This window comes from Pocillopora damicornis, chromosome 12 (assembly GCF_964200805.1).
Source record: "Pocillopora damicornis chromosome 12, jaPocDami1.2, whole genome shotgun sequence".
In the NCBI taxonomy this organism is placed as follows: domain Eukaryota; kingdom Metazoa; phylum Cnidaria; class Anthozoa; order Scleractinia; family Pocilloporidae; genus Pocillopora; species Pocillopora damicornis.
Window position 1 is genome coordinate 6,565,897 of NC_142681.1, and position 21,806 is coordinate 6,587,702.

Below are 21,806 nucleotides of genomic sequence, written 5' to 3' on the forward strand. Positions count from 1 at the left end.
TGGTGTTTTTTTTTGTGGAAATTTATTTCGGTGCAAAACTTTGATGGTGCATGTTACCTTTACTACTACAGCCGAATCACATGATGTGATGTCAAAGATTTGTCTTGATTTGTCGTACACTGAAGTACTTGGTGACCCTTGAACGGGTACCACAAAAAGGATGCCAAATTTCACAAGGAAATAAGAAGAGACATTACCCCTTATATAGACGCAAAATAGTGGGATGAGCTTCTGATTCTTAATCTTGGAACAAAATCACTAAATAGGTTTTACAACATTGCTCAGTTGTAAGCGACAGAAATTGCAGTGTTTCTCTTTACACTGCCTAAACCGCGTTGACCTGAAATAAAAATGTAATGTAACCTTTCTGGTGTCAACTGTCAACTGTATGACTATTTCATGAGCCAGAGCAGAGACGTAGATCTGAAATAATAATATCCAGTTGATTTTTTACAGTAGTAATATTTTTCAGAGATACATGTTCCCTCGGCGAAGAAACGGAAATACATGCGGCCATTTACTTTGTTTGACTGTTTGCTTCATTTTTCAGTTCCGTGCAAAGGATAATGTATCGTCATATGTCTCGATGTGGTCGCCAACTAGTGCAGATTTTAAGACTAATAGACTCACTGCTGAAGACAAAGAAAAGTTCTTAGACGAGCATAACAAATTTCGCGGAATGGTGAAACCAACTTCGGCTGACATGGAGTTTATGGTAAGTGATAGAGATAACATGACAGTAAAGATTTTAGGGCCAAATTAAAATCTTTGTGCTTTCAGGTTTTAACAAGTAAAACACTGAGACGAAAAGCTATCTGCCTTCGCACTCACGCTTAAATCTTAGTCTTAGATCCTTTCCTGTTAACAAACAAGCCAGTTGTCTTCCTCGAATTGAGAAAGCAGACATGGGACGACTCAGTATACCTTTGGGCCAGAAAGCAAGCTATTGTTAAAGGGTACTGATATAAACAAATAAATTGCGTGTCACTGCCATCACCAACCTGAACTATATCAATAGATTCTTCAACTTAAAGTATAGTTATGACTACGCGAATAAATTAGTAGTGATGACACAAATTTGAGCACTCGAAAATATGTATAAAGAGCGAAATGAATTCACAGGTTCACGCACTAACCGTTAGGATGTCGGACTTGGGGTAAGACAGAGATGGAAAAAATTTACAAGTAGAAGACACCACACGTAGGAATAGCCGGTGATAATGATAAAATCAGAAAAGCTGTTGTGTGATAAAACTATCCATACAAAACGATTTGACTGATAACACAAACTTTTTAATGACAGGAGTGGGACGACAATTTGGCCAATATGGCTCAAATGTGGGCGGACAAGTGCATCTGGGAACACGGGTTTCTGAGGTTCGGTAGCCAATATCCATACAGCGTGCCTTTCAAGGGACAAATAGGTAAATTTATTTCGTACAATTATGTACCTTTCGAGGAAGAACTCTTGGTAAATACACCTCGTACAATTTGTAATAAGTCAAGTTCTACGCCGGTTTACGTTCAGGTATGAAATTAATCTGCGACGTAAACCTAAAAACGGGAAAGGAATTTAAAACTCTCCAATCAAAACCGATCAACATAAATTGAATAACTACAAAAGAAAACCAAGACGTTGTGGGGTGGTCACTTCGTTCACATTATGATCTTGAACCTCAAAATTTCGAATTGTTGTGATTTTGTTCGCAGGTCAAAACCTTGCCCAAGAGTATGGCAGGCTTTCGAGCCCAGAGGACCGCGTCAAGAGGTGGTACGAGGAATATCAATACTACACATTTAGCAAGTACACAAGCCCGATGGGAGCTTCTTGTAAAAAGACACCTTGTGGACATTACACACAGGTATTTAAAGCTGCTGCGCATATGTAGCTAGTTCACTGGGCAATTAAAAAGTGTAAAGAAAACGGAAGGCTCCAGTCGACAGTAAAGCGAAGTCAAAATCTATCTTTGCTCAATACTTTGTGCGATGCATTCGTTCAATATTGAAAAAGTATGACATTCTAAATTATGAAAATAATTATAATTATTGTAATTATTATAATTATATTATATTATTATTATTATATTATATTATTCTTATATTATAATAATTATTATATTATACTAGAATTATTATTATAATTATTATTTATTATTATTACAAACTATGACATTTTAAAAAGGTACAAGCTTAAAAAAGTGACATTAATTTTTCTTATCAGATTATGTGGGCTAAATCTATATACCTTGGATGCGGAGTAAATTTCTGTTCAAACTTTAATGGGGGTAACGGAGGAACAATAGTGGTGTGCAACTACAACACGTAAGCACAAACCCTTTATTTTAATTCTATACATGTGTTAGCATATGACGATTCATTGTTTTATTCTTTCCAGGCGATTGTCAAGCTGTGGTCCAGCTTTACAGCTTTGGACTCAAGCTAATGTAAATTTTTTATTTTTACTTGAACTTTAGGGGTAACATTGTAGGTCAATACCCATACAAGACTGGGACCCCCTGCACCAAATGCGCGTCAGGCAAAGGGTGGTGCTACAACAACCTGTGTCGTGAGTAAAAAGAAACCAATTGAAATAAACAAAACATTTTTTTTTCGGCCCAGTACCTTAAGGTGAAAATGCAAACACGATAGCAAGACAGCAGCAGGACAAGAAGCATAAGAAACCATAAGATCTACGTATGAACGCAGATGTAGGATTGGACAGCGTATTCTGTCGGCAGCATCGAGGCGTTCTTGTCTGCTGCTGCTTCAATGACTTGCACGATGGCGAGTGCGCAATGAGTTGCTTGAAGACTTTTCAATTTCATTTCTTTCCCCTCTTTGTCAAGTAGATAATTTTTTCCCTATTTTTCAGCCTTTTCAAATCAAAAAGTTAAAGCTCCAACTGGGTGCGATTCGCTCGTTCTTTAGTGGCTCCACATCACCGACCACCACAGTCATTTGGCGTTGTTTCAGTCGGTAATACGATCGAAAACTGATTGCAGTATGAACAGTACTAACCATACATTGGGGTGCTGCGAGTTATTGAATAATTTTGTTGCTGTAACCTTAATAATGGGGTGTTTAACCTCTAAGTTCCCATGAGTGACTGAGACAGAATTACTCCTTAAAACATCAATACAACATCAATCAGAAAAGTGACGAGAATGAATTAAAATACCAGTTTAGTTATTGGACTATCAGTTTATCGAATAGCAAATTCTCTGTATGGAGGAAGATAAGAAAGATTACCAATCAGCTCTTGAGATCTTACAAACCGTCAGACTAATGATTCAATGGCGAGAGAAAGACGCATTTCTCTACCTTAAAATAAGAAATAGTCTTTGTGAAACTTTATACACTGAATCTGACGCAAAAAAAGTTAATTTTAGGAAATTGTTCTGACTTCGACAAACATTGCGGCAGCTCTTTGACGACAACAATGTGCTCTTCACACCCAGAGTTAATGGAGAAGAATTGTCCTAAACTATGCAACATGTGTAGTAAGTATGAATTGAGAGCAATCAATAATCTGTCATTTTGTCTTGCCCACAGTTTTCAAGTACAAATAAAACTAAAGAATAAAGGTTTGAAAGTCCGTCAGCTCAAGAGAACTTAGGAATTTTTCTAAAATTCGTTGCTCATTGTAGTCACTAACTCAGTGTAGTGTACTAACTACAGGTAGGATTAGAAGCCTCATTTTTGCTTTTCTCCGGTATGTAAGGTGTATGTCATGAATTCACCAATCTTTTTATCCATTTCTCTTCAGAGTGTCCCTTAAAATGTCAAAACGGAGGGACAGTAAACAAACAGGACTGCGTTTGTTCTTGCCCCTCCGGGTGGAGGGGTATGGACTGTTCAGGTAGGCCACTGGAAATTACTTGAAAGGGAACGGTCTTCACCTCAAGAGGTCTGAGTTCCAGCCTTGATCGAGTCATTGTGCTGTTATCTCCAGCAAGGCACTTTTCTGTTAGTCTCACTCTCCAACTATGAGTATAAATGAGTTACGGGAGGTCATCTGGAAAAATTGACGTAATGTCGTGGAATAATCCAAGGAGGATTGGGATCCAATTCGGTGGGAGAAGTTTTACCCCAAGGATCCTCACGACAAGTATTAAAACATGGGCCACTTTTATCATGTGTAGACTTCACCTCTACTTTATGACATATTATCGTCTATTCCAATCCTTTTTCTAGACAAGGCATGTGAACCTGGCTTTTATGGAGAAAATTTCGAAAGTAAGTCAGCGAAATGCTTTTTTTTATTCCATGGAACCTACAACTTGTTCATTCCAGGCTTATGCCTTATAACAATTTCCTTAACTTGACTTAACCAACTTTCATTGAATTTCACTTCGTATCAGTGTGCACTGAGTAACTAAGCTCTCCATGAAATCGTTTCAGATCGTTGTTACGACAAGGTTGGGACAGAAACCTGCCAATATCGACTGAAAGTTGGTCACAAATGTTCATCGAAATACATGGAGATAGATTGTGCTTTAACATGCGGATATTGCGGTGAGGAATCTGTGGTGACTTAAAGTTGTCCAGCCGGAATTATCTAGCCGTTAATCAAAACTATAACAAAATTCTCGAACATGATTGGTTATCACCAGCCCGATTTAAGCACTAGTAAGACAGTGTACACGTCATGCTTGTAATTGGACGATGTAATAGAACAGTTAAGGGACAGTCAAGGAAGTTCCATAGGGTGTTTGCTCAATGTTGGCGCGCACGCCAGCGTATTGTTTTTCTAGAAATTTTTCATGTTTTCGCTTTTCTAGTTCACTAAAAGCCATCATAAGGTCAATGAGCAAGGTTCGAACTATCGTTTGCTGTAGTAAATATTATCAAAATGATTTTTGTTACTGAGCTAAGGTTCCACGAAGGGGGGCGCTCGCCAGTGATAATTTGGCTTTGCCTTTGATTTTCTTCAATTTGCATCAATGAAATCTCTCAAAATGTTCACAATTTGTGAAATTTGTCCTGCCGATCATTTAAAAGCCGAAAAGGGTTACATGGGCAGTTTGCACGTTATTTGCAATTTTGTGTTTTCTGCCTCTATCTCAAATTTGGTCTTATGAATTTTTTTTGTTTACTAACAGACACTAGGAAGGGCACACATGTTTAACAGTCCAGCAAATCTTAGGAAATCTACCAAAAGAAACACGATAAATCTCGCTCGAAGATCTCTATTTTCTTTATTCCATAACATTACGTAATAGAATAGAACTTCGCCAAGATCTATGTCTGAGCATGCGTAAACTTTCGAATCTGTCGCGTCATATGTCGCCTTTCGGTAATCTTTCGCACGGTGTTTTCTTTTCGGTTAGCCTCTTTTTCAGGATTCCATCACATAAAAACTGTATTGTGTTAAACTGTTTTTAACACGCCTTTTCAGATAACAATTGAGCAATCGTATCGAGCCGCCATGTTTGTTTTGCATGTTGTCACTTTTAAAGCTCGCGTTATGTTCATACCCGGATCTCGTGCGGTCAAAAAACCCTGTCCACTTACACAGGCATGTGTAAGTGGATAGAAAGCGTCATGTGCGCGCTGTTGTCTCTTTTTTTGTGAAAACGTATAATCGATGTCTAGTTTCTTTCTCAAATTCTGTCATGGTTTCGATTAATTGGTAACAGGACTTCGTGTCGTCCAAGCCTGTCTGTAATCTGTCTGTAATCACACTCGTGATTAACAGATTTTGTTGGATTGGACTTCACTCGGTCCTATTGCCATTATTAATCAAGTCAAAACCCTACGCTACTTGACTTGATACCCCACAACGGGTATGGAATAAATTATTTAAAAATTTAACTCATACCCTTGAGGGATTTTTGACTAACATCATTATTGTCTACATTAAATGTGTCTATTACCTGTTTAACAAAGCTTTAATTAACTGTGTTTAAAACTGTTTACGTCTTCCTTCTTTGAAAGAAATAATAGTACTGCATATCTCGCGCTTTAATTGCAGCTTAAAATTAAGGCACAAACTATACGTTGGCCATGTGCAAAAGTTACATTGGCTTGCCCCTGAAGTTGTTGATTTAAATTAAATAATGTAAGACTATGTGTAAAAGCAAGAGGCAAAAATATTTAAAAAAGAACAGAAGTCTACAATAGAATTTATATTTTACTAAGTAAGAACCGTGCGCGCTGAAGAAGCCATTAAGAAAGCTGGCCGATTACTACACAGTGGAAACCTTCTCGTATGACTCTCGGCTATGTGTCGGGAATGTAAGGTGTATAAGGCTCAAAGATAGGTGACCAATTACTACACAGCGAAAACCTTCTCGTAAGACTCTCGGCTACGTGTAGTTTGTTTCGGACAATTTTACTGTGTTACTGAACAAATCCTCTTGTTCCTGTTTGACGAAAGTTGTTGTTCTCATATCCAGTCCTTGCAGGTGGCCAAAATCAAATTACCGCAACGGCAGCTTCTGTAACAGCTTTGCCAACAACACCTCAACCAGGATCAGTAACATCCCACCCAGTAGGTATGTGTACCCCACGCAAACATTTTGGTGTGGAGTACATGGATAGCGGACCCATAGGTGTATGATGTTCAATTTTCTCGAAATTGGCGGAGAACAAAACACCGGGTTTAAGATACAAAAAGCGCGGGAAAGAAACTTACAAAAGAGAATGTATGCGATGCGATAGATTATTTCCCTCTCTTGTTGTTTATTTACAGTTTCTGCTAGCACTCCAAGTTCAGTAACAGTTCCACCCACATCCAAGCCTCAAGGTATGTCTGGAAAAAGACACTAAACTATTTGGTTGTGTACAATTATTCTAATCAGCTACAGCCGGCTGCACGCAATCATAACAACTGTCAAGACAGAATTAATTTCCCTGGCACACGTTTTATAACAATTTGGTCCACAACCGTTTCTAAAAATATGTAGTTGACCTCAATGCACCTCTTCGACCGAATTAGGAAAAAGAGACAGTGACCACAATTGTCCTTTTTGTTTGGATTGAGTCGGCTCAATTCGTTCCATGGTCTGTCATTAAAAATAGATGTCACAGCTTTCAATTCTCTCTTGAAATTCAATTTTCATTTGTAGATTTTTTTTCTTCCTTTTCTCGTTTCACTGACGATGCTATATTCTAAATTTCCAGCGCTGTAACCTTAAAATCAAAATAACGATGGCCTCTATAAACAGGCAAAAGGGCGCTTCTTATGGTCTCGATACATTGTCATAACTGTTTTCTTTTAAACATTCCTATTTAACTTAGCTTCATGACATCATCAGAGCCTCTTTAAAAATAAATTTTGTACCTATTATTTCTCTAATATCAGCCTAATATTACAAATGCTCCTTAATTTTGGCGCGAAATTTCAGCGTTAATTCATGATTTTAGGAGGCTCAGAAAATTTTCAAACTTTTGACAAAAACACGCGTACAGTTGTCACCAATTTATTATACATTCCTATTTAACAAATTTTAATTTTGATCACATATTTACGAAGTTTGTACAACCGACCAAAATTCTGGATGTGAGAGATGGGCAGCTGTTGGCGAGTGTGAAAAGAACCCGCTGTGGATGATAACGAATTGTTGCATAAGCTGCAAGCACCATCAGGCACCAAAAGGTAGATGAACGCATGTGATACAAAATCATATCAAAAACATTCGGATGTCCCTTAAGCGATTTCCTAGAACGGGCTGACTCTTATGAAGGTAAGAGAAAAAAAACTAAGGCTCGAATGCGTATCATCTAGCTAATAGCAAGTTAAGGAAGCTTAACAATCAATAAAACTATGAAACATTACACCTGAACTTTGATGGATAGGAGAATAGAAATATCATTATCATGATGAAGATAATTCTAACAATAATAATGATAACAACAATAATGACAGTGGTGATAATATCAATACTAATAATAATTATAAAATAATAGTAACAATGATGCTAATTACCATAATAGTAATGATGATAATAATGATGATGATGGCATAGACGTTGACACAATCAATAGTACTGTTGAGAAATGACAAAAAAACAGTTATTTTGCTTAGGAAGAAAGCATGGTGACACTGTGACACAAAAGTGAAATAACAGTTTGCTCAACAGACTGTTCCGATGCAAACCCAAGCTGCCCAAGGTGGGCTTACGCTAGAGAATGTGAAAACAACAGAGTATGGATGCTTAAAAACTGCAGAAAAAGTTGCAATCAATGTGGAGGTGAGTTGGCTGAGGCGAGGGTTTAAGAGAGCTACCCCGAAAAGAGAGGAACTAAAAAGTTACAGGAGACGGGGTTGTAGAGCATGACCGGCTAAGAGTAGACAGGATTGCGGAAATTAAACTGTATATGAATTTAGTTCCTGTTAACAAGTGGCGATACCGACTGCAGCGTCACCTTCTTAGTTTTATTTTGCAAAATTCTAATAAATTCAGCACCACTAAATTCCAGAGCCCCTTAAGAAGTGGAGCCATTCGTGGAAACTCATAATTATATTTAAAGATTGATTACTCGTTAGGTAGTTTAATTTTTCTGCAAGATTAAATACACCCGGCTGTTTTGATACGTTTACAGATTGCACAGATTCTGACCCCAAATGTCCATCGTGGGCTTTATCGAACCAATGCAGCTCGGGTGATAAGATAAACGAAAAATGCAGAAGAAGTTGTGGCTTATGCAGAGGTAAAAGGTTTCGATTCTTTCACGCGTATGTCTCTTTGCGTAGCGTGGAAATCTTTCTATACCATAATTTTTTTTATTGTAAAATTTTTCCTTACTACCACAGTGACTCTCTCCTCTCCATCAGGGAAACCTGGCAGGATTTTTCAAAGAGGGGTCACACTGTGTCGAACAAAGGACACTCGCCAGATTGTCCTCCACGCCGTGTTTAGCTTAATTTGACAAAAAGAAGTTTAGGAAGGGCGGGGGGGAGGGGGATGGGGTCACGAGCCCTCACAGGGGAAGGGGGTTTTGCAGCAATACCTCTCGCTACTTAATTCCTGGAGTACGGCAGGGTTGGGTTCTTAGCTGGTGTGCACAAGTGACCTCTACTTGACTTTAAATTGTTTTTTAAAAACATAAATAGGATAAAATTCGATGAAAACGTGACACTTGACAGAATATACACAATTTTGAACATAACATTCTCCACAGTTTACGACAAACACAAAGAATGTCCCGCCTGGTCTGCGATGGACGAATGTAAAAAATCCAATTGGACATGGATGGTGGATCATTGTCCACGAAGCTGTGATGTTCCATGTAAGTGACAGTTCTCTAATCAGAAAGGTTCAGTTGTTTCGCTTGAGACTTGAAACCTGCTTAACAGCCGACAGCAAGGTTTGGCGCCATCCAAAGATTTTGCATCTTTACCTTTCGCCTCAATCCTATCTGCACTGGACTCGATTTGTTTTTAAGTACCTTTTGAAATCGCGTATCAACCAGTAGGGAACCACCTGATTTGTTTTTCAGTTTCAGAAGCCTCGTTTTGTGGTGGAAAAGAAAACGGTAATTATCAGGCCCCCACCACGTGCCAAGCATACATAGCGTGTTCGTATGGCGTCACAAGTCACGTGCAGTGTCCATTTGGAAAGAAATTTGATACACTCAAGAGAATATGTGTACTAGTGGACCAAGCCGCCTGTACAGTGGTTCTTCCGAGTAAAAAGTCAAAGCCATTTATGATTGTGACGCTGTAAAGAAGAACATTGACTGATTGTATTGTAGGCAAACTGCAACTGGTTTTATATACGTTTTTAATCTCTTCTGTATTTCTAGCAAAGTGATGATTTGGCTCCGAACTGTAACTTGGGCTTTTGATCTGAGAAGTTCAGCTAAATATAAGAGCTCGCCATTTTCATTTTCAACTTATGATTTAGGACACTTGCTGTAAATTGCGGAAAACCCTTTCGAGTCTTCTTAAGAATAGTTTTTAATTATACAATGAATGAACCTTTATTCTTCTCCTTGTTTTCGTTATTATTATCATTGTTGCCATCATCATCATCATTATTATTATCATTATTATTATTATAATTATTTTCAATTTTATTTAAATTGACATGGACACTTCGCTGTAAATTTTGCGGAGTTTTATTTTGGGCGAACTTACTGTTGCGCAAAATTTTCATGGAACTCGGTACTCTTAGTCACATGATGTGATTAAAAAGAATTGTTTCTTGGTCTCGTGTAGGTACTTGGTGACCTTTTAACGGGTACCACAAAAACGATGCTAAATTTCGTTGAGAAATAAGAAGAGTTACAACCAGTTACATATAAGTCAAATAGTGCAAAAATTTTCTGGTTACCATTCTTGGAACACAAAAGTATTCGACAGGTCGACAGTATTGGGGAACAGCGGCAAAAATTGACGAGTTCCTCTTGACACTCCTTGCGCTGTTGACCCGAAGTAAACATGTAACCTTTCGGGTTATCTAAAGCCAAATTTTTGAACAGGTCAACTGAATAACAACCTAATGAGCCAGTGTAAGGGCATAAATCTAAAATAAGAATCACTGTCTTTTGACCATAATAATTTCAGTCAGACAGAATCTTGTTATGTTACCTCGGAGTAGGCAAAGAGATGCATTCGGCCATTTCCTTTGTTTGGTTGTTAGCTTCACTGTACAGTTTCGCACAAAGGACAGTGTAACGTCTCTCGCTATGAAGTCGCCAAGGAGTCAGGATTTTAAAACTTGTAGACTTACAGCTGAAGAAAAAGAAAAGTTCCTCGACGAAAATAACAAATTTCGCGGAATGGTGCAACCAACTGCGGCCGATATGGAGTTTTTGGTGAGTGAAAAAAAAAATGTCAATAGAGATTTTAGGGCCAAATGGAAATCTTCGCGCTTTTAGGGCCGGATTATTGAAACGCTGAGACAAAAAACGTTCTGCCTTCGTACTTTCCCGTAAAAGGTTAACTAGGCACACTCCTCTCCACTTGGCAAGCAAGCCAGTTATTTTCCTTGTTTTCATGTGGGCAGGAACGGCATAATTCAGGAAGTAAGTGTTTATTTCCATGTCAGTACTTTCTCTTGGGCCACAAGACTAGCTTGGCTATTATATAAAGGTTTGACCTTAATTCAAGAGAGTAGTACCACTTAAAAGATTTGCACCCCAATGTTATGACACTCTTTATAAATGTATAGTGTATGGCAGCACTACTGCGAACTTAAAACGCAATCGTGACTTCAAATATAAACAACAATGACAATGCAAATCTGGGTAGGTGATTATATGATTCAAAATCAAAAGTAAATGTACATTTAAAAAAAAGCATATAATAAGGCGAATTGAGTCGAGTCTCGAGTCCAGGAAGCTCTAGTGGTTGGAGAAAAATGCCGGAGCTTGTTTCACACATGGTCATACACTAACTGTGAGGGAATCAGACTCGGGCTAAGACGGAGATACGAGTAGATGGCATTAGGTCCAGGTCCATTAATGAGACAGAGAAGAAAGCCTCGGAATGAGTCGATTTCACTTCGGTTATTTGTAGATGGTCGTACCTAGACCACCCCATGCGTGTGTTGACATGAGAGAGAAACTATTGAAAATTAGGTTTAGAAATCAATGACGGTTACATGGATAAAGCACAGAATAATTAAATTCTCAGACTAACCGAACATTACGAAGCCGTTTTTCTTTGTACAAATGTAGCGGTTCTATTGCAAACCTTCATATCCATGCGGCGAGGCATGAGTCAGGTTTTGCTAGATCCGGAAACGAATTTTGTTTAATTGTATACATGTTCATGTCGTGCTTTGCTTTTCGATTCGCATATGGCCCTTTGCTCGCGGAAAATGGAAAATATCTGTCCTCTTTCGGTGCGCCTTGTTGATGTACTGACGAACAGCGGTGAGATTGGTTCTTTAATATCAAATTACTTCAGCAATAAGAAACTGCATTAGGAAACCGCTATGCTTCCCACCCAATCTAAAAATAATTTTAGTGAAATAAACATTACCCGGCCAACGTCCTGATTTTTCCTTTCTACTGTATTATTTCCTCATTCACGCTCAGTAGCGCGTGAAATATAGTCAATCTATCAAATAGTCTTTGATCATAGGTGTGGGACGATAATCTTGCAAATATGGCTCAAATGTGGGCAGACAAGTGCATCTGGGACCACGGGTTTGTGATGTTTGGAAGCCAATATCCATACAGCGTGCCTTTCAAGGGACAAATAGGTAAATATATTTTGTACAATTTAGAAGTCAGGCTATACATTCAAGTGTGAAGTATGTTTGCGACGTAAACCCAAAAACAGGAGGAGGTTTAAATCTATCCGAACAGAATTATCGATGGAAGGTTAATACGAAGAGAAAATGGCGGGATTGTTTCTCATCATAATAACCATGAGATTTTATTATGTATATTCCTTGTTCATGAAGACTGATGAACATTAGCCGTAATTAAGCGTGGGTTTAGTGGATCAATACCAAAAAAGCTGCTATAAGGATTAAATCACTTGCTGCCTCCCTTTTGAATTGTTGTGATTTTGTTCCTAGGTCAAAATCTTGCTAGGGAGTATGGAGAGCTTTCAAACCCAGTGGACCGCGTGGTGAGATGGTACAATGAACATAAATACTGGATATTTGGCAAGTACACAAGCCCGATGGGAGCTTCTTGTAGAAAGTCACCTTGTGGACATTACACACAGGTATTTTGGAGCTGCTGCGCATGTGCAGCTTGTTCACAGGGCATTTAAAAGTTGTAAAGAAAACTGAAGGTTCCAGTCGACAGCGATCACTGATTTAAAAACTTTGTGTTTTAGCCGTGACGGAAATGATTAAACCAACAAGCTTTAGGACGCACACAAGGAAGAAAGTTAGAAGTTTGAAAATGAGTAAGCTAGGAATTTTAAAAACCAGCGATAAAAGCTAACAGTAAAGAAGAAATCAAGCAAAAGCAAAAAGGGAAGGGACAGAAATAAACACCAATCAAAGGACAACTTAATGAACTGAAGGAGAAGCGCCTATACGGCCCTACAAACGAAAGTAAATAACGGACGATCGAGGGCGCAAACAGCCAGCGGCAGGTAATCAGTTGAATGCATTACATTTGCTTGTCCCTGTGTCTTACTAAGATGCTATCATCTTGTACTAAGAAGGATATTTCTATAGAGGTATGAATACAAAAACGTGATTTAAGTTTCCTTTTCAGCTGGCATGGGCTCAAGCGAAGCATCTTGGATGCGCAGTTAACTTCTGTTCGAGCTTTAACGACGGTGTCGAGGGAACAATGGTGGCCTGTGACTATACAACGTAAGCACAAGTCGTTACTTTATATTCTTAAGTGTGTTAGCAATAGAAAATTTCTCTTTTCTTTTTCCGTGTACTGTGGACCTGGTCCAGCTTTACAACGTTGGTCTCAGCTAATGTACACTTTTGCTTTTTACTTGAACTTTAGAGGTAACATTGGAGGTCAATACCCATACAAGGCTGGGACCCCCTGCACCAAATGCGCATCTGGTAAAGGATGGTGCTACAAAAATCTGTGTCGTAAGTGAAACGAAACCAATTGAAATAAACAAACCATTTTTTAACAAGCCACGGCTGTAACCTTGATAACAGGGTGTTCAGTGTTACGATATAGTAAAAGTCAAACTAACAACTCACAGCAGCTGTAACCTTACTTGTAGTAACAGAGCGTTCAAGGCTACGATGTGATTCTAAACCCACACTAACAATTTACTAGTGAGTCCAGGACGCTCATCTTACTCCAGACTTATCAGTGTTTCTGAACCTTTTTACAATGGAATTAAAATTTAAAAATCAATTTTAGGAAATTGCACTGACTTCGACAAAGATTGCGGAGGTACTTCTTTGACGGCAGCGATGTGTTCTTCACACCCAGAATTAATGGAGAAGAAGTGTCCTAAACTATGCAATATGTGCAGTGAGTATGAATTGAAACCAAATGTTAATGTGTAAGTGTGTCTTGTTCTTAAACTCGCTGCTTAGTGTAATGAACAGGAAGAACTAAAGGCGTAATTCTTGCTTGTCTCAGTTCTGAAGATTTTTGTTAAAAACGACGTTATAAAAGTGAACAAATCGTTACGTTATAAAGAAAAAGGCGACTCAGAAGTGATGTGTGTATTCAGCACGATGTAGTAAAGAGAGTCGAAATAAAACTTGTTGCATACGCTCATTATTTTCAGTAACCCTCTGGTCCACTGACTTGAAAACATCTTTTACTGGATGCTGTGGATTATCGCCAAATTTTCAAAACTATTTTAAACATTAATCAGGATGCTGAAATCATTTTCAATATTTTTTATATTATCAACTCAATATTGAGAACCTAAAGCGCAAATCTATGTGCTGAAAGGCGCTCGCACTGGTAAAATCTAGCCACAATCTTAACAAGGTTGTCGTTCTTATTTCACAACAAAATTTTATATGCAAGTAATGTTTCACGTGAAAAGCACGTAAAAGACATCTGCAAAACACGAGGAAAAGTGTTATACCCCTTCAGATAGCGTTTTTACTTGCATTTAAACAAACTCTTGAAACCCACACGTGAGAAACATGCACCCACGCATGTGCTTTAGAATCTCGACAACGATTTGTGATTAATCTGACTGAACAAGAACGATTCCGAATTTTAAATCAGGCCTCTAAGAGGCGCATGAGTAATAAATTTAATTTTCTCGTAAGGCATACCCATAATTTCCCGGATCTTTATATCGCTTTCTTTTTAGAGTGTCCTTTAAAATGTCAAAACGGAGGTACATTAAACGAACAGGACTGCGTTTGTTCTTGCGCTTCTGGCTGGAGGGGTATGGACTGTTCAGGTAGGCCACAGGAATCGGTAACGTGAAGTAGAACAGTCCTATAAATCTGAAACTTCGTGGTAAAAATTGACTGTCTGGGAAAGGCGACAAAATGCTGCGGAGTTAACCTCCCATCCGGTAGAAGTATCAATACCCCAAGGAGCCTTATGACAGCCATTAAAACAGGCGAGCTCCGCCGGTGTGGGCCACTTTGCTTGTGAGAACACCTCGACTGAATAATATATCATTGTTTCTTTCAATCCTTTTCTAGACAAGGCATGCGAACCTGGCTATTATGGAGAAAACTGTGAAAGTAAGTTATTGACACGCTTAATCTTCTTTATGCCGTAGATTCTACGACTTGTTCATTCCACGCTTATGCTATACAACACTGAGTTTCCTTGATTTTATAAACCAAAACGTTCATCTATTCATTTACGAGATCAACTCAAAGTTTCAAAGCAGGATAAGCAACTATCATTGTCCAGATTTGTTTGCAGTTTCCTGGTGAGATATCGATCTATCACTGAAAACCTTTTGGTAGGTGATAAATGATACAAAAAGTGCGCTATTCTTTAATGGGTGCATTTTGAAAATTATCAAAATAGTGCGCAGACAATTCTTTATCACATTGTACGTGCAATAAATCACCAGGCTCCCCATGAAATCGTTTCAGATCGTTGTTACGACAAGGCTGGGACGGAAACCTGCCAATACCGTGTGAAAGCTGGTTTTGATTGTAAACAGAAATTCATGGAAATAGATTGTGCTTTGACCTGCGGATATTGCGGTAAGGAATCTTAGGTGGCTTTAGGTTGTTCAGTTGCAATTATGAAGGTTTTAATCAGGTCAAGAGCTCACATGATAGCGAAAAACGGGTATGGAATATATATACCCATGACGTTATTCGAACACGAACGCTTGGAAGAGATTGTGATTTAACATGCATACATTGCAGTTAGGGATCTAACGTGGCTTTAAGTTTTTAATTTTAAAAAATATACGTTGTGAGTAGATCAAAACAACATGCTACATGACTTGACGGTATAAAACGGATATTAAATAATTCTCACGTAATCTTAGACCTCAGGAACTTTTGATTAGCATCAAATTTGTTAATGATTTTTATTACTTGTTAAACGGAGCCCTTAAGTTGCGCTTAAACGATTTTTCGTTTTACCTCTTTGAAATAAATCCTAGAGCTGAGTGCTGCATATCTCACGATCTGTTTGCCAAATAGAGTGAAGGCGTAAATTATAAGCTGGTTAACAAAAGGCCATGCGCAAAAGCCATAAAACCCTATAAATTGTTGATATCATCATTCGGTATCCCTATATCATGATCATGCACTATTTTCGTGATGCGCATTTGAAAATTGCTTTATTTGCACATCAGACATTTATGCTGTATTATTATAATTATTATCATCATTATCAATCGTTTAAATGAAATTATTATCAGAACTATTATCAGTTGTCAATTATTATCAATTATTATCAGTTGTGGAAAAGAAAGGCGTACTTTCTATTCACCTCACTTAAAGCGAATTATGAGATGTAAGTCGTTGCGATGGATATAGTATGTTGTTCGCGCATAAAATGATGGTGGCTTATCTTATTCAGTCCCTGCAGGTGGCCAAGTTACCACAACAGCAGCTCCTGTCACAGCAATGCCAACAACACCTCAACCCGGAGTAATTACCTCAAAACCAGTAGGTAAATGTACTTCAATCATAAACATTTCAGTGTGGTGTAAATGGGTAAAAGGTTGGTAATAGAGGTGTACCGCTGTTCGAGGTACATGGGGTCTAGTTTTCTCAAAGGTTGCGGAGAACAAAAAAAAGGGTATAAAATAATATATAGATTTAGCCAAGCCTAAAAGCAGAGCTCGCACTTTTTTTTTCCCGCACGTCTCAACGCCTTGCCCTGGCCAGGACTAGAGCCGGGTCGTCCGACTCGGAGCCCAGTGCACTGACCACCGAACTACTGGACAAAGCCGTGGCGTTGGCGTGCCTGCGGTACAATTGACCACGCATGTTAAAAGTAGCAAAAAATTTTCCGGCTTGATGGGTTACTACTATTTTGTATAGTTATGGGGCTAAGCAAGCTCCACTTCATTTATTTAAGAAGAAAAATAAACAGCTGAAACTAAAACTCACGCAACGGAAGTAATTTATGTCAGATATCACTTTGCTCTGCTATTGTCTATTCATAGTTTCTTCCACTGTGACTCCAAATGCTATAGCAGTTCTACCCACACCCAAGCCTCAAGGTATGCCTGGCTAAAAACCCTACATTCACTGAATATGAACAATTCTTCGAATCAGCTATGGCCGGCTGCGAAAAATTGTTAAATTAGGTTCCCTTGCAAACGTTCTTTAACACTGTAGTGCATAATCATTTCTCAAAATGTTGCCACCTTTAGTTTGGTTTGTTCAGGCACTAGACAGAATTTTTTTCCCTTGCAAGTGTACTGTAGCAGTGTAGTGCACATTCATTGTTACAAAAGTTGCTACCTTTGATCTAGATTAGTTTGTTCCGTTACACAAATGAGACGAAATTGAAAATATAATTTGGGCGTATGATTCGATCTATAGACTGTGATTAGGAAATATGTAACACCTCTCAAATCTATCGAACAATAATTGTGACTTTTTTTTTAATAGCGACTTTTTAAAGGTCATTCCCTAGCCATAATCATAATCAATTGTTCAAAGACTACAAATTACTATTTTATCGTGCTTAATGATATCATACCTCTTCGGAAAGAAATGAGTCAATTTACTCTTCAGTACTGTGTTTTCATGTTTCATCTTATATCTCATTGATTCCAAGTGTGTAAAACCGACCAAAATTCTGGTTGCGAGGGATGGGCGGCAGTTGGTGAGTGTGAAAAGAACCCGCTGTGGATGATACCGAATTGTTGCGTCAGCTGCCGGCATCATCAGGCACCAAAAGGTAGATGAGCATAGACAATCCTAAATCATACCGTAAACATGCGAATGTCCCGTAAGCGATTTGCTAAATCGGGTTGATTCTGAAAGGGGAAGAAATAAACGAGAGCGCATCACTGATCTAGCTGGTAACAAGCTGAGAAGGCTTCACAGTGAAAATCAAACCATGATACATTAAACCTCAAAGCCCATCTATTGGGTATTTAGAATAGGAATATGACAATAATGATGATGACAATCATACTTATAACAATTACTATTATAACAATCATGAGAAAATCATTAAACTGCTGGCAATCAAGAAAACATCTCTGCTAGGAATAGCGAACATTCTCAGAAAGTTATCATCATCGTCATCATAACGGTAACAATAATTACGATAGCAATAAAAAAAACAATAAAAATGCTCATAACAAAAAATACTCGTAATAAGTACAATTTGAGGCAGGGAAACAAGCATAACCAACACTATTGATGAAAAATAGAGAAAACCGTTTTTTTTTTTTGTGCTCAGGAAGAAAACGAATATTACGACCCTATAACACCCATAGGTAAAATAATCGTTTCCTCGCAGACTGCACTGATGCAAACCCAAGCTGCTCAAGGTGGGCTTACGCTGGAGAATGTGAAAAAAACAGATTATGGATGCTTAAAAACTGCAGAAAAAGTTGCAATCAATGTGGAGGTGAGCTGGATGGAGTGGGGGCCACTGAGCGTTACCCCTGCAGAGAAAGAAATTCAGGGAAAGTTACAGGAGACGAGGGAGAGAGTATGATTGGCTAACAGTGGAAAAGAACGCAGAAATTTCATTGAAGATGACTCAGGGTTGTGGTATCGAGTAGCAGTAGCGTCGACTTCTAAGACTGTTTTTTTCTTTTTATAGCGACCCAAATGCGTTACTAAATTCAGAGGACCTAGTTAAGAAGTGAAGCCATTTATGAATAATATTAATAATATATTTTTAAGATTGATTAATTGTTTGGGAGTTTAATTATTCTGCAACAATTTAGTGCAACGTTTTGAAACGATCACAGATTGCACAGATTCTGACCCAAGATGTCCATCGTGGGCTTTATCAAACCAATGCAACTCAGGTGAAAAGATACACGAAAAATGTCGGAGAAGCTGTGGTTTATGCAAAGGTGAGAGAACTTTCATTTCTATTAAGAGCGATGCGTAAACCTTTTTTTAACTCTACAACTTTCTCAACTCTCAAAATGTGTTTCACCACGATTGGCAGTAATGTCGCAATCTAATTGGTCAATTTGTCGTTTTCGGCAAGAGTACAGACAACACTGCTCACTTCAACGTGTCACGTACTGAGACAATAGTTCTATACGACGTCGACATTGTAGTAAAAAACAAATCGACCGTGGTCTAGCGTGGTCTTTAATCTTATCTACAACGGCATTTTTCGTCACAGTAGTCAAAACTTGCGGCGGACTCATTCGGCTTCGCCTCGCGAATCCACAACATTTTGACTACTGTGATGACGATTACCGCTGTCAATAAGAGTACAGTGCATGCTGACCAACTGTCGTTTTTTTTAACCCTCTCCACCCAGGAATATAGAAAAGCATCCAGTCCAGGGGGATGGGGGTTTTGAAGTAACACATCTGAATGCTTTATTCCAATTAACCTCTACTTGACCTGCCAATGTAATGATAGAACACCCGCCTTTTATAAACACTTTGAAAAAGTAACTTGTGAACAGGATACATAGAACGAACGAGTACCTAAACAGACATATTTAAAATATGATATTTCCTAAAGTCTACGACAGACATAACGAATGTCCAGCTTGGTCTGCGATGGACGAATGTAAAAAATCCAACTGGACATGGATGGTGGATCATTGTCCACGAAGCTGTGATGTTCCATGTAAGTGACAGTTTTCTTATCGAAAAAAGCTCTATTTCATCAGTTGAGAGAATAAGACTTGAAACCTGGTTAAAAACTACATTTGCGGACAAGAAATCAGCAATATTTTGCATTTTTCCCGCGTTGCAATGTTTTGACATTTTTGGCAATACCTTGGAAGGCTGGGGAATTGTGGAAAGGAGTGCACAGTAATCAATATCTACCTTATACCTCATAACGTAAATGTTGTGTTGCATTAATCAATCTTCTCCGATATTTGTACCTTTCGACTCTATCCTTCCTGCACTCTGAGCTCAATTTGTTTTTAATACTTTTTAGAGGAGAAATGGCTGTAAATTCCCCACCAAATCTGTGAATTATCAACCAGTTGGCACCATCTGACTCTTTTTTCAGTTTCAGAAGCCTCGTTTTGCGGAGGAAAAGAAAACGGTAATTACCAGGCCCCCACCACGTGCCAAGCATTCATGGCTTGTTCGAATGGCGTTACAAGTCACGTGAAATGTCCCACAGGAAAGAAATTTGACACAGTTAGAAGGATATGCGTACTAGTGGATCAAGCCGCTTGTACAGTGGTCTTTCCAAGTAAAAAGTCGAAGCCATTTATGATAATGACGCTGTAAAGAAGAACAGAGCTGAACTTCGTTGTTGCCTGTCAAACACGACTTGCACCCGACTATATACGCGTTGAAACCTTTTTGCGTCGCTAGGGAAGTGATGACTGGGCTCCAAGTGGAAAACTAAACCCGCGGTCCAACAATAATCGTAATAACCACAAAGTTCTAACGAAAAGTTCAGCTAATTATAAAGAGGGGCTCTGTATTTTCCTTTTTGCTTTAGAATTTTGAGTTTAAATAGTAATCAAAACTTAGAGGTGTGGCTTTAGAAGGAGTGTTATAGTGTAGCGGTCGAGACATTCGTCAGAGATATTCCGCAATATCCAAACCTGCGTTAACCAGCAAGCCGAAGGCATAAGTATGAAACTTACTTGATTTGATTCTTGCTACTCACTTTGTAAAACTGTTCGGTTTGGTGATTATGCAAGCTTATGCAGTGGAAAGGTCCATTTAACCAGGGGAAGATGAGAACCTCAATGGGAAAGCTCTCACTAAGAAACATAAGAGGAAAATACATTTCAAAAAGTTGGTGCCTGTGAGCGAATAAAAAAAACTCTTTTAAAAATAGCAGGCTAGAAGTCACTAACATAACGTTAGTTTAATAAACCACAATTTTCGCACCAAAATCCTCAAACTTATCACTTATCACTGTCCCTCCTAAATGCGACAATTGAATGCGCTACTTGCTAGAGAGCTTACAAATTTAAAATGTCCGAGTAAGCGACTGCTCATCACGCGCGTCAGAGTAGTTCCGTTGTCTTCGTACTATTCACCTACTTAAAGAGGTAAACTGGTAAGTAAGGTAAAGAGGTAAACTGATAAGTAAGATATATGAAAATTTAAAGCAGAGTAAAAATATCTTTTTTAAAAATTTAAATTTCATACGAACAGAGATCGGCCCATGCAAAAAGTTACCACACATCCATTCAAGTCATACTAAAAACGACCCCAATATTTATACGTTATAAGGTAGTTCTTACACAAACTATCTACCAAATAAAAACAAAGAACAAAAAATACTCACCTGTGCCAGCTGTCCGTACGGTGTCCTTTCTGTGTGCTAAATAAAGACAAATGGTTCTCGAAACCTCCATTTAGGCTAGGCGACCCAAGAAGTGTTAAGTGTTGGCTACAAAAGTTTCATGTGAAGAGCATCAGGTTAGCGGAACTGTGAGCGTACTCGTGGTTTCAATCGTTTGTAAAATCCGATGGAGCAGATTGCCTCGTAGCTAGTTAATGTCATTGGCTGAAAAGAAGAATTCAAAGTTACCTTGTGGTTATCGTGCCATCCAGTGAGACAATTACACGCACAAGCTGTCTTGAGTACCGCTCTCGACCTGTGGCCTCGGGTGGTATCCAAGTCCTCGGGTACAATTTTTTCGCCATACGGATCTGTTCTCAATAAAAACCTTTTCGTCCATGTAACTCAGCCTCCCAAGTTTCGTCAACATGTCCAAAAGCAATAATTCAAACAATTTTCACACAAAAAATTAGGCTAAGAAGGCTTATTTGCATGATCACAAAAGAACAACATCATCCCCGTCATGAGAAAAGCCCATACAGGTAATTTGAAAAGTAAGAGGTATGGCAGCTTCCTCAATCAGAAAGACCT

General features: G+C 38.5%; 3 protein-coding genes across 4 annotated transcripts in view; 2 read left to right on the top strand and 1 right to left on the bottom strand.

Moving 5' to 3' along the window:
* LOC113671905 (uncharacterized) overlaps window positions 1-9,930 on the top strand; it is a 13,691-nt gene extending 3,761 nt beyond the window's left edge. The window contains exons 2-17 of one of the 2 annotated variants that reach the window (XM_089190697.1): window positions 551-715; window positions 1,304-1,424; window positions 1,711-1,862; window positions 2,222-2,322; window positions 2,475-2,566; window positions 3,390-3,500; window positions 3,767-3,859; window positions 4,195-4,236; window positions 4,402-4,515; window positions 6,399-6,497; window positions 6,695-6,748; window positions 7,478-7,600; window positions 8,085-8,195; window positions 8,548-8,655; window positions 9,127-9,234; window positions 9,445-9,930. In XM_089190697.1, coding sequence (XP_089046823.1) covers window positions 587-715; window positions 1,304-1,424; window positions 1,711-1,862; window positions 2,222-2,322; window positions 2,475-2,566; window positions 3,390-3,500; window positions 3,767-3,859; window positions 4,195-4,236; window positions 4,402-4,515; window positions 6,399-6,497; window positions 6,695-6,748; window positions 7,478-7,600; window positions 8,085-8,195; window positions 8,548-8,655; window positions 9,127-9,234; window positions 9,445-9,671 — 1,785 coding nt within the window. In that variant the 5' untranslated portion in view covers window positions 551-586 and the 3' untranslated portion in view covers window positions 9,672-9,930. Of the gene's footprint in view, window positions 1-408; window positions 716-1,303; window positions 1,425-1,710; window positions 1,863-2,221; window positions 2,323-2,474; window positions 2,567-3,389; window positions 3,501-3,766; window positions 3,860-4,194; window positions 4,237-4,401; window positions 4,516-6,398; window positions 6,498-6,694; window positions 6,749-7,477; window positions 7,601-8,084; window positions 8,196-8,547; window positions 8,656-9,126; window positions 9,235-9,444 lie in introns of those variants that run through there. The other variant, XM_027188168.2, reaches the window with a different exon arrangement.
* Window positions 9,931-10,153: 223 nt separating this feature from the next.
* LOC113671901 (uncharacterized) lies at window positions 10,154-20,820 on the top strand. Its single transcript, XM_089190699.1, has 16 exons — window positions 10,154-10,764; window positions 12,038-12,158; window positions 12,480-12,631; window positions 13,135-13,235; window positions 13,381-13,472; window positions 13,756-13,869; window positions 14,675-14,767; window positions 15,018-15,059; window positions 15,423-15,536; window positions 16,369-16,461; window positions 16,961-17,017; window positions 17,581-17,703; window positions 18,274-18,384; window positions 18,734-18,841; window positions 19,473-19,580; window positions 19,974-20,820. The coding sequence occupies exons 1-16, from the start codon at window positions 10,531-10,533 to the stop codon at window positions 20,198-20,200; spliced, it is 1,890 nt and encodes a 629-aa protein (XP_089046825.1). The 5' UTR covers window positions 10,154-10,530; the 3' UTR covers window positions 20,201-20,820.
* On the bottom strand, window positions 20,562-21,717 carry LOC149036249 (uncharacterized). Its single transcript, XM_089189949.1, has 3 exons — window positions 21,465-21,717; window positions 21,219-21,323; window positions 20,562-20,685 (listed from the first exon to the last, which is right to left on the bottom strand). The coding sequence occupies exons 1-3, from the start codon at window positions 21,578-21,580 to the stop codon at window positions 20,562-20,564; spliced, it is 345 nt and encodes a 114-aa protein (XP_089046075.1). The 5' UTR covers window positions 21,581-21,717.
* Window positions 21,718-21,806: the final 89 nt, after the last annotated feature.

What these genes read in the sequence shown, in the direction of transcription:
- LOC113671901 (XM_089190699.1), top strand. Translation starts at nt 10,531, where the DNA reads ATGTTACCTCGGAGTAGGCAAAGAGATGCATTCGGCCATTTCCTTTGT. An exon ending in ACCCACACCCAAGCCTCAAG is followed by an intron (nt 17,018 to 17,580) that starts GTATGCCTGGCT and finishes ATTGATTCCAAG; the next exon opens with TGTGTAAAACCGACCAAAAT. An exon ending in AAGTTGCAATCAATGTGGAG is followed by an intron (nt 18,385 to 18,733) that starts GTGAGCTGGATG and finishes AAACGATCACAG; the next exon opens with ATTGCACAGATTCTGACCCA.
- LOC149036249 (XM_089189949.1), bottom strand. Translation starts at nt 21,580, where the DNA reads ATGGCGAAAAAATTGTACCCGAGGACTTGGATACCACCCGAGGCCACA. An exon ending in GATGGCACGATAACCACAAG is followed by an intron (nt 21,324 to 21,464) that starts GTAACTTTGAAT and finishes AAACTTTTGTAG; the next exon opens with CCAACACTTAACACTTCTTG. An exon ending in CGTACGGACAGCTGGCACAG is followed by an intron (nt 20,686 to 21,218) that starts GTGAGTATTTTT and finishes TATGTTTCTTAG; the next exon opens with TGAGAGCTTTCCCATTGAGG.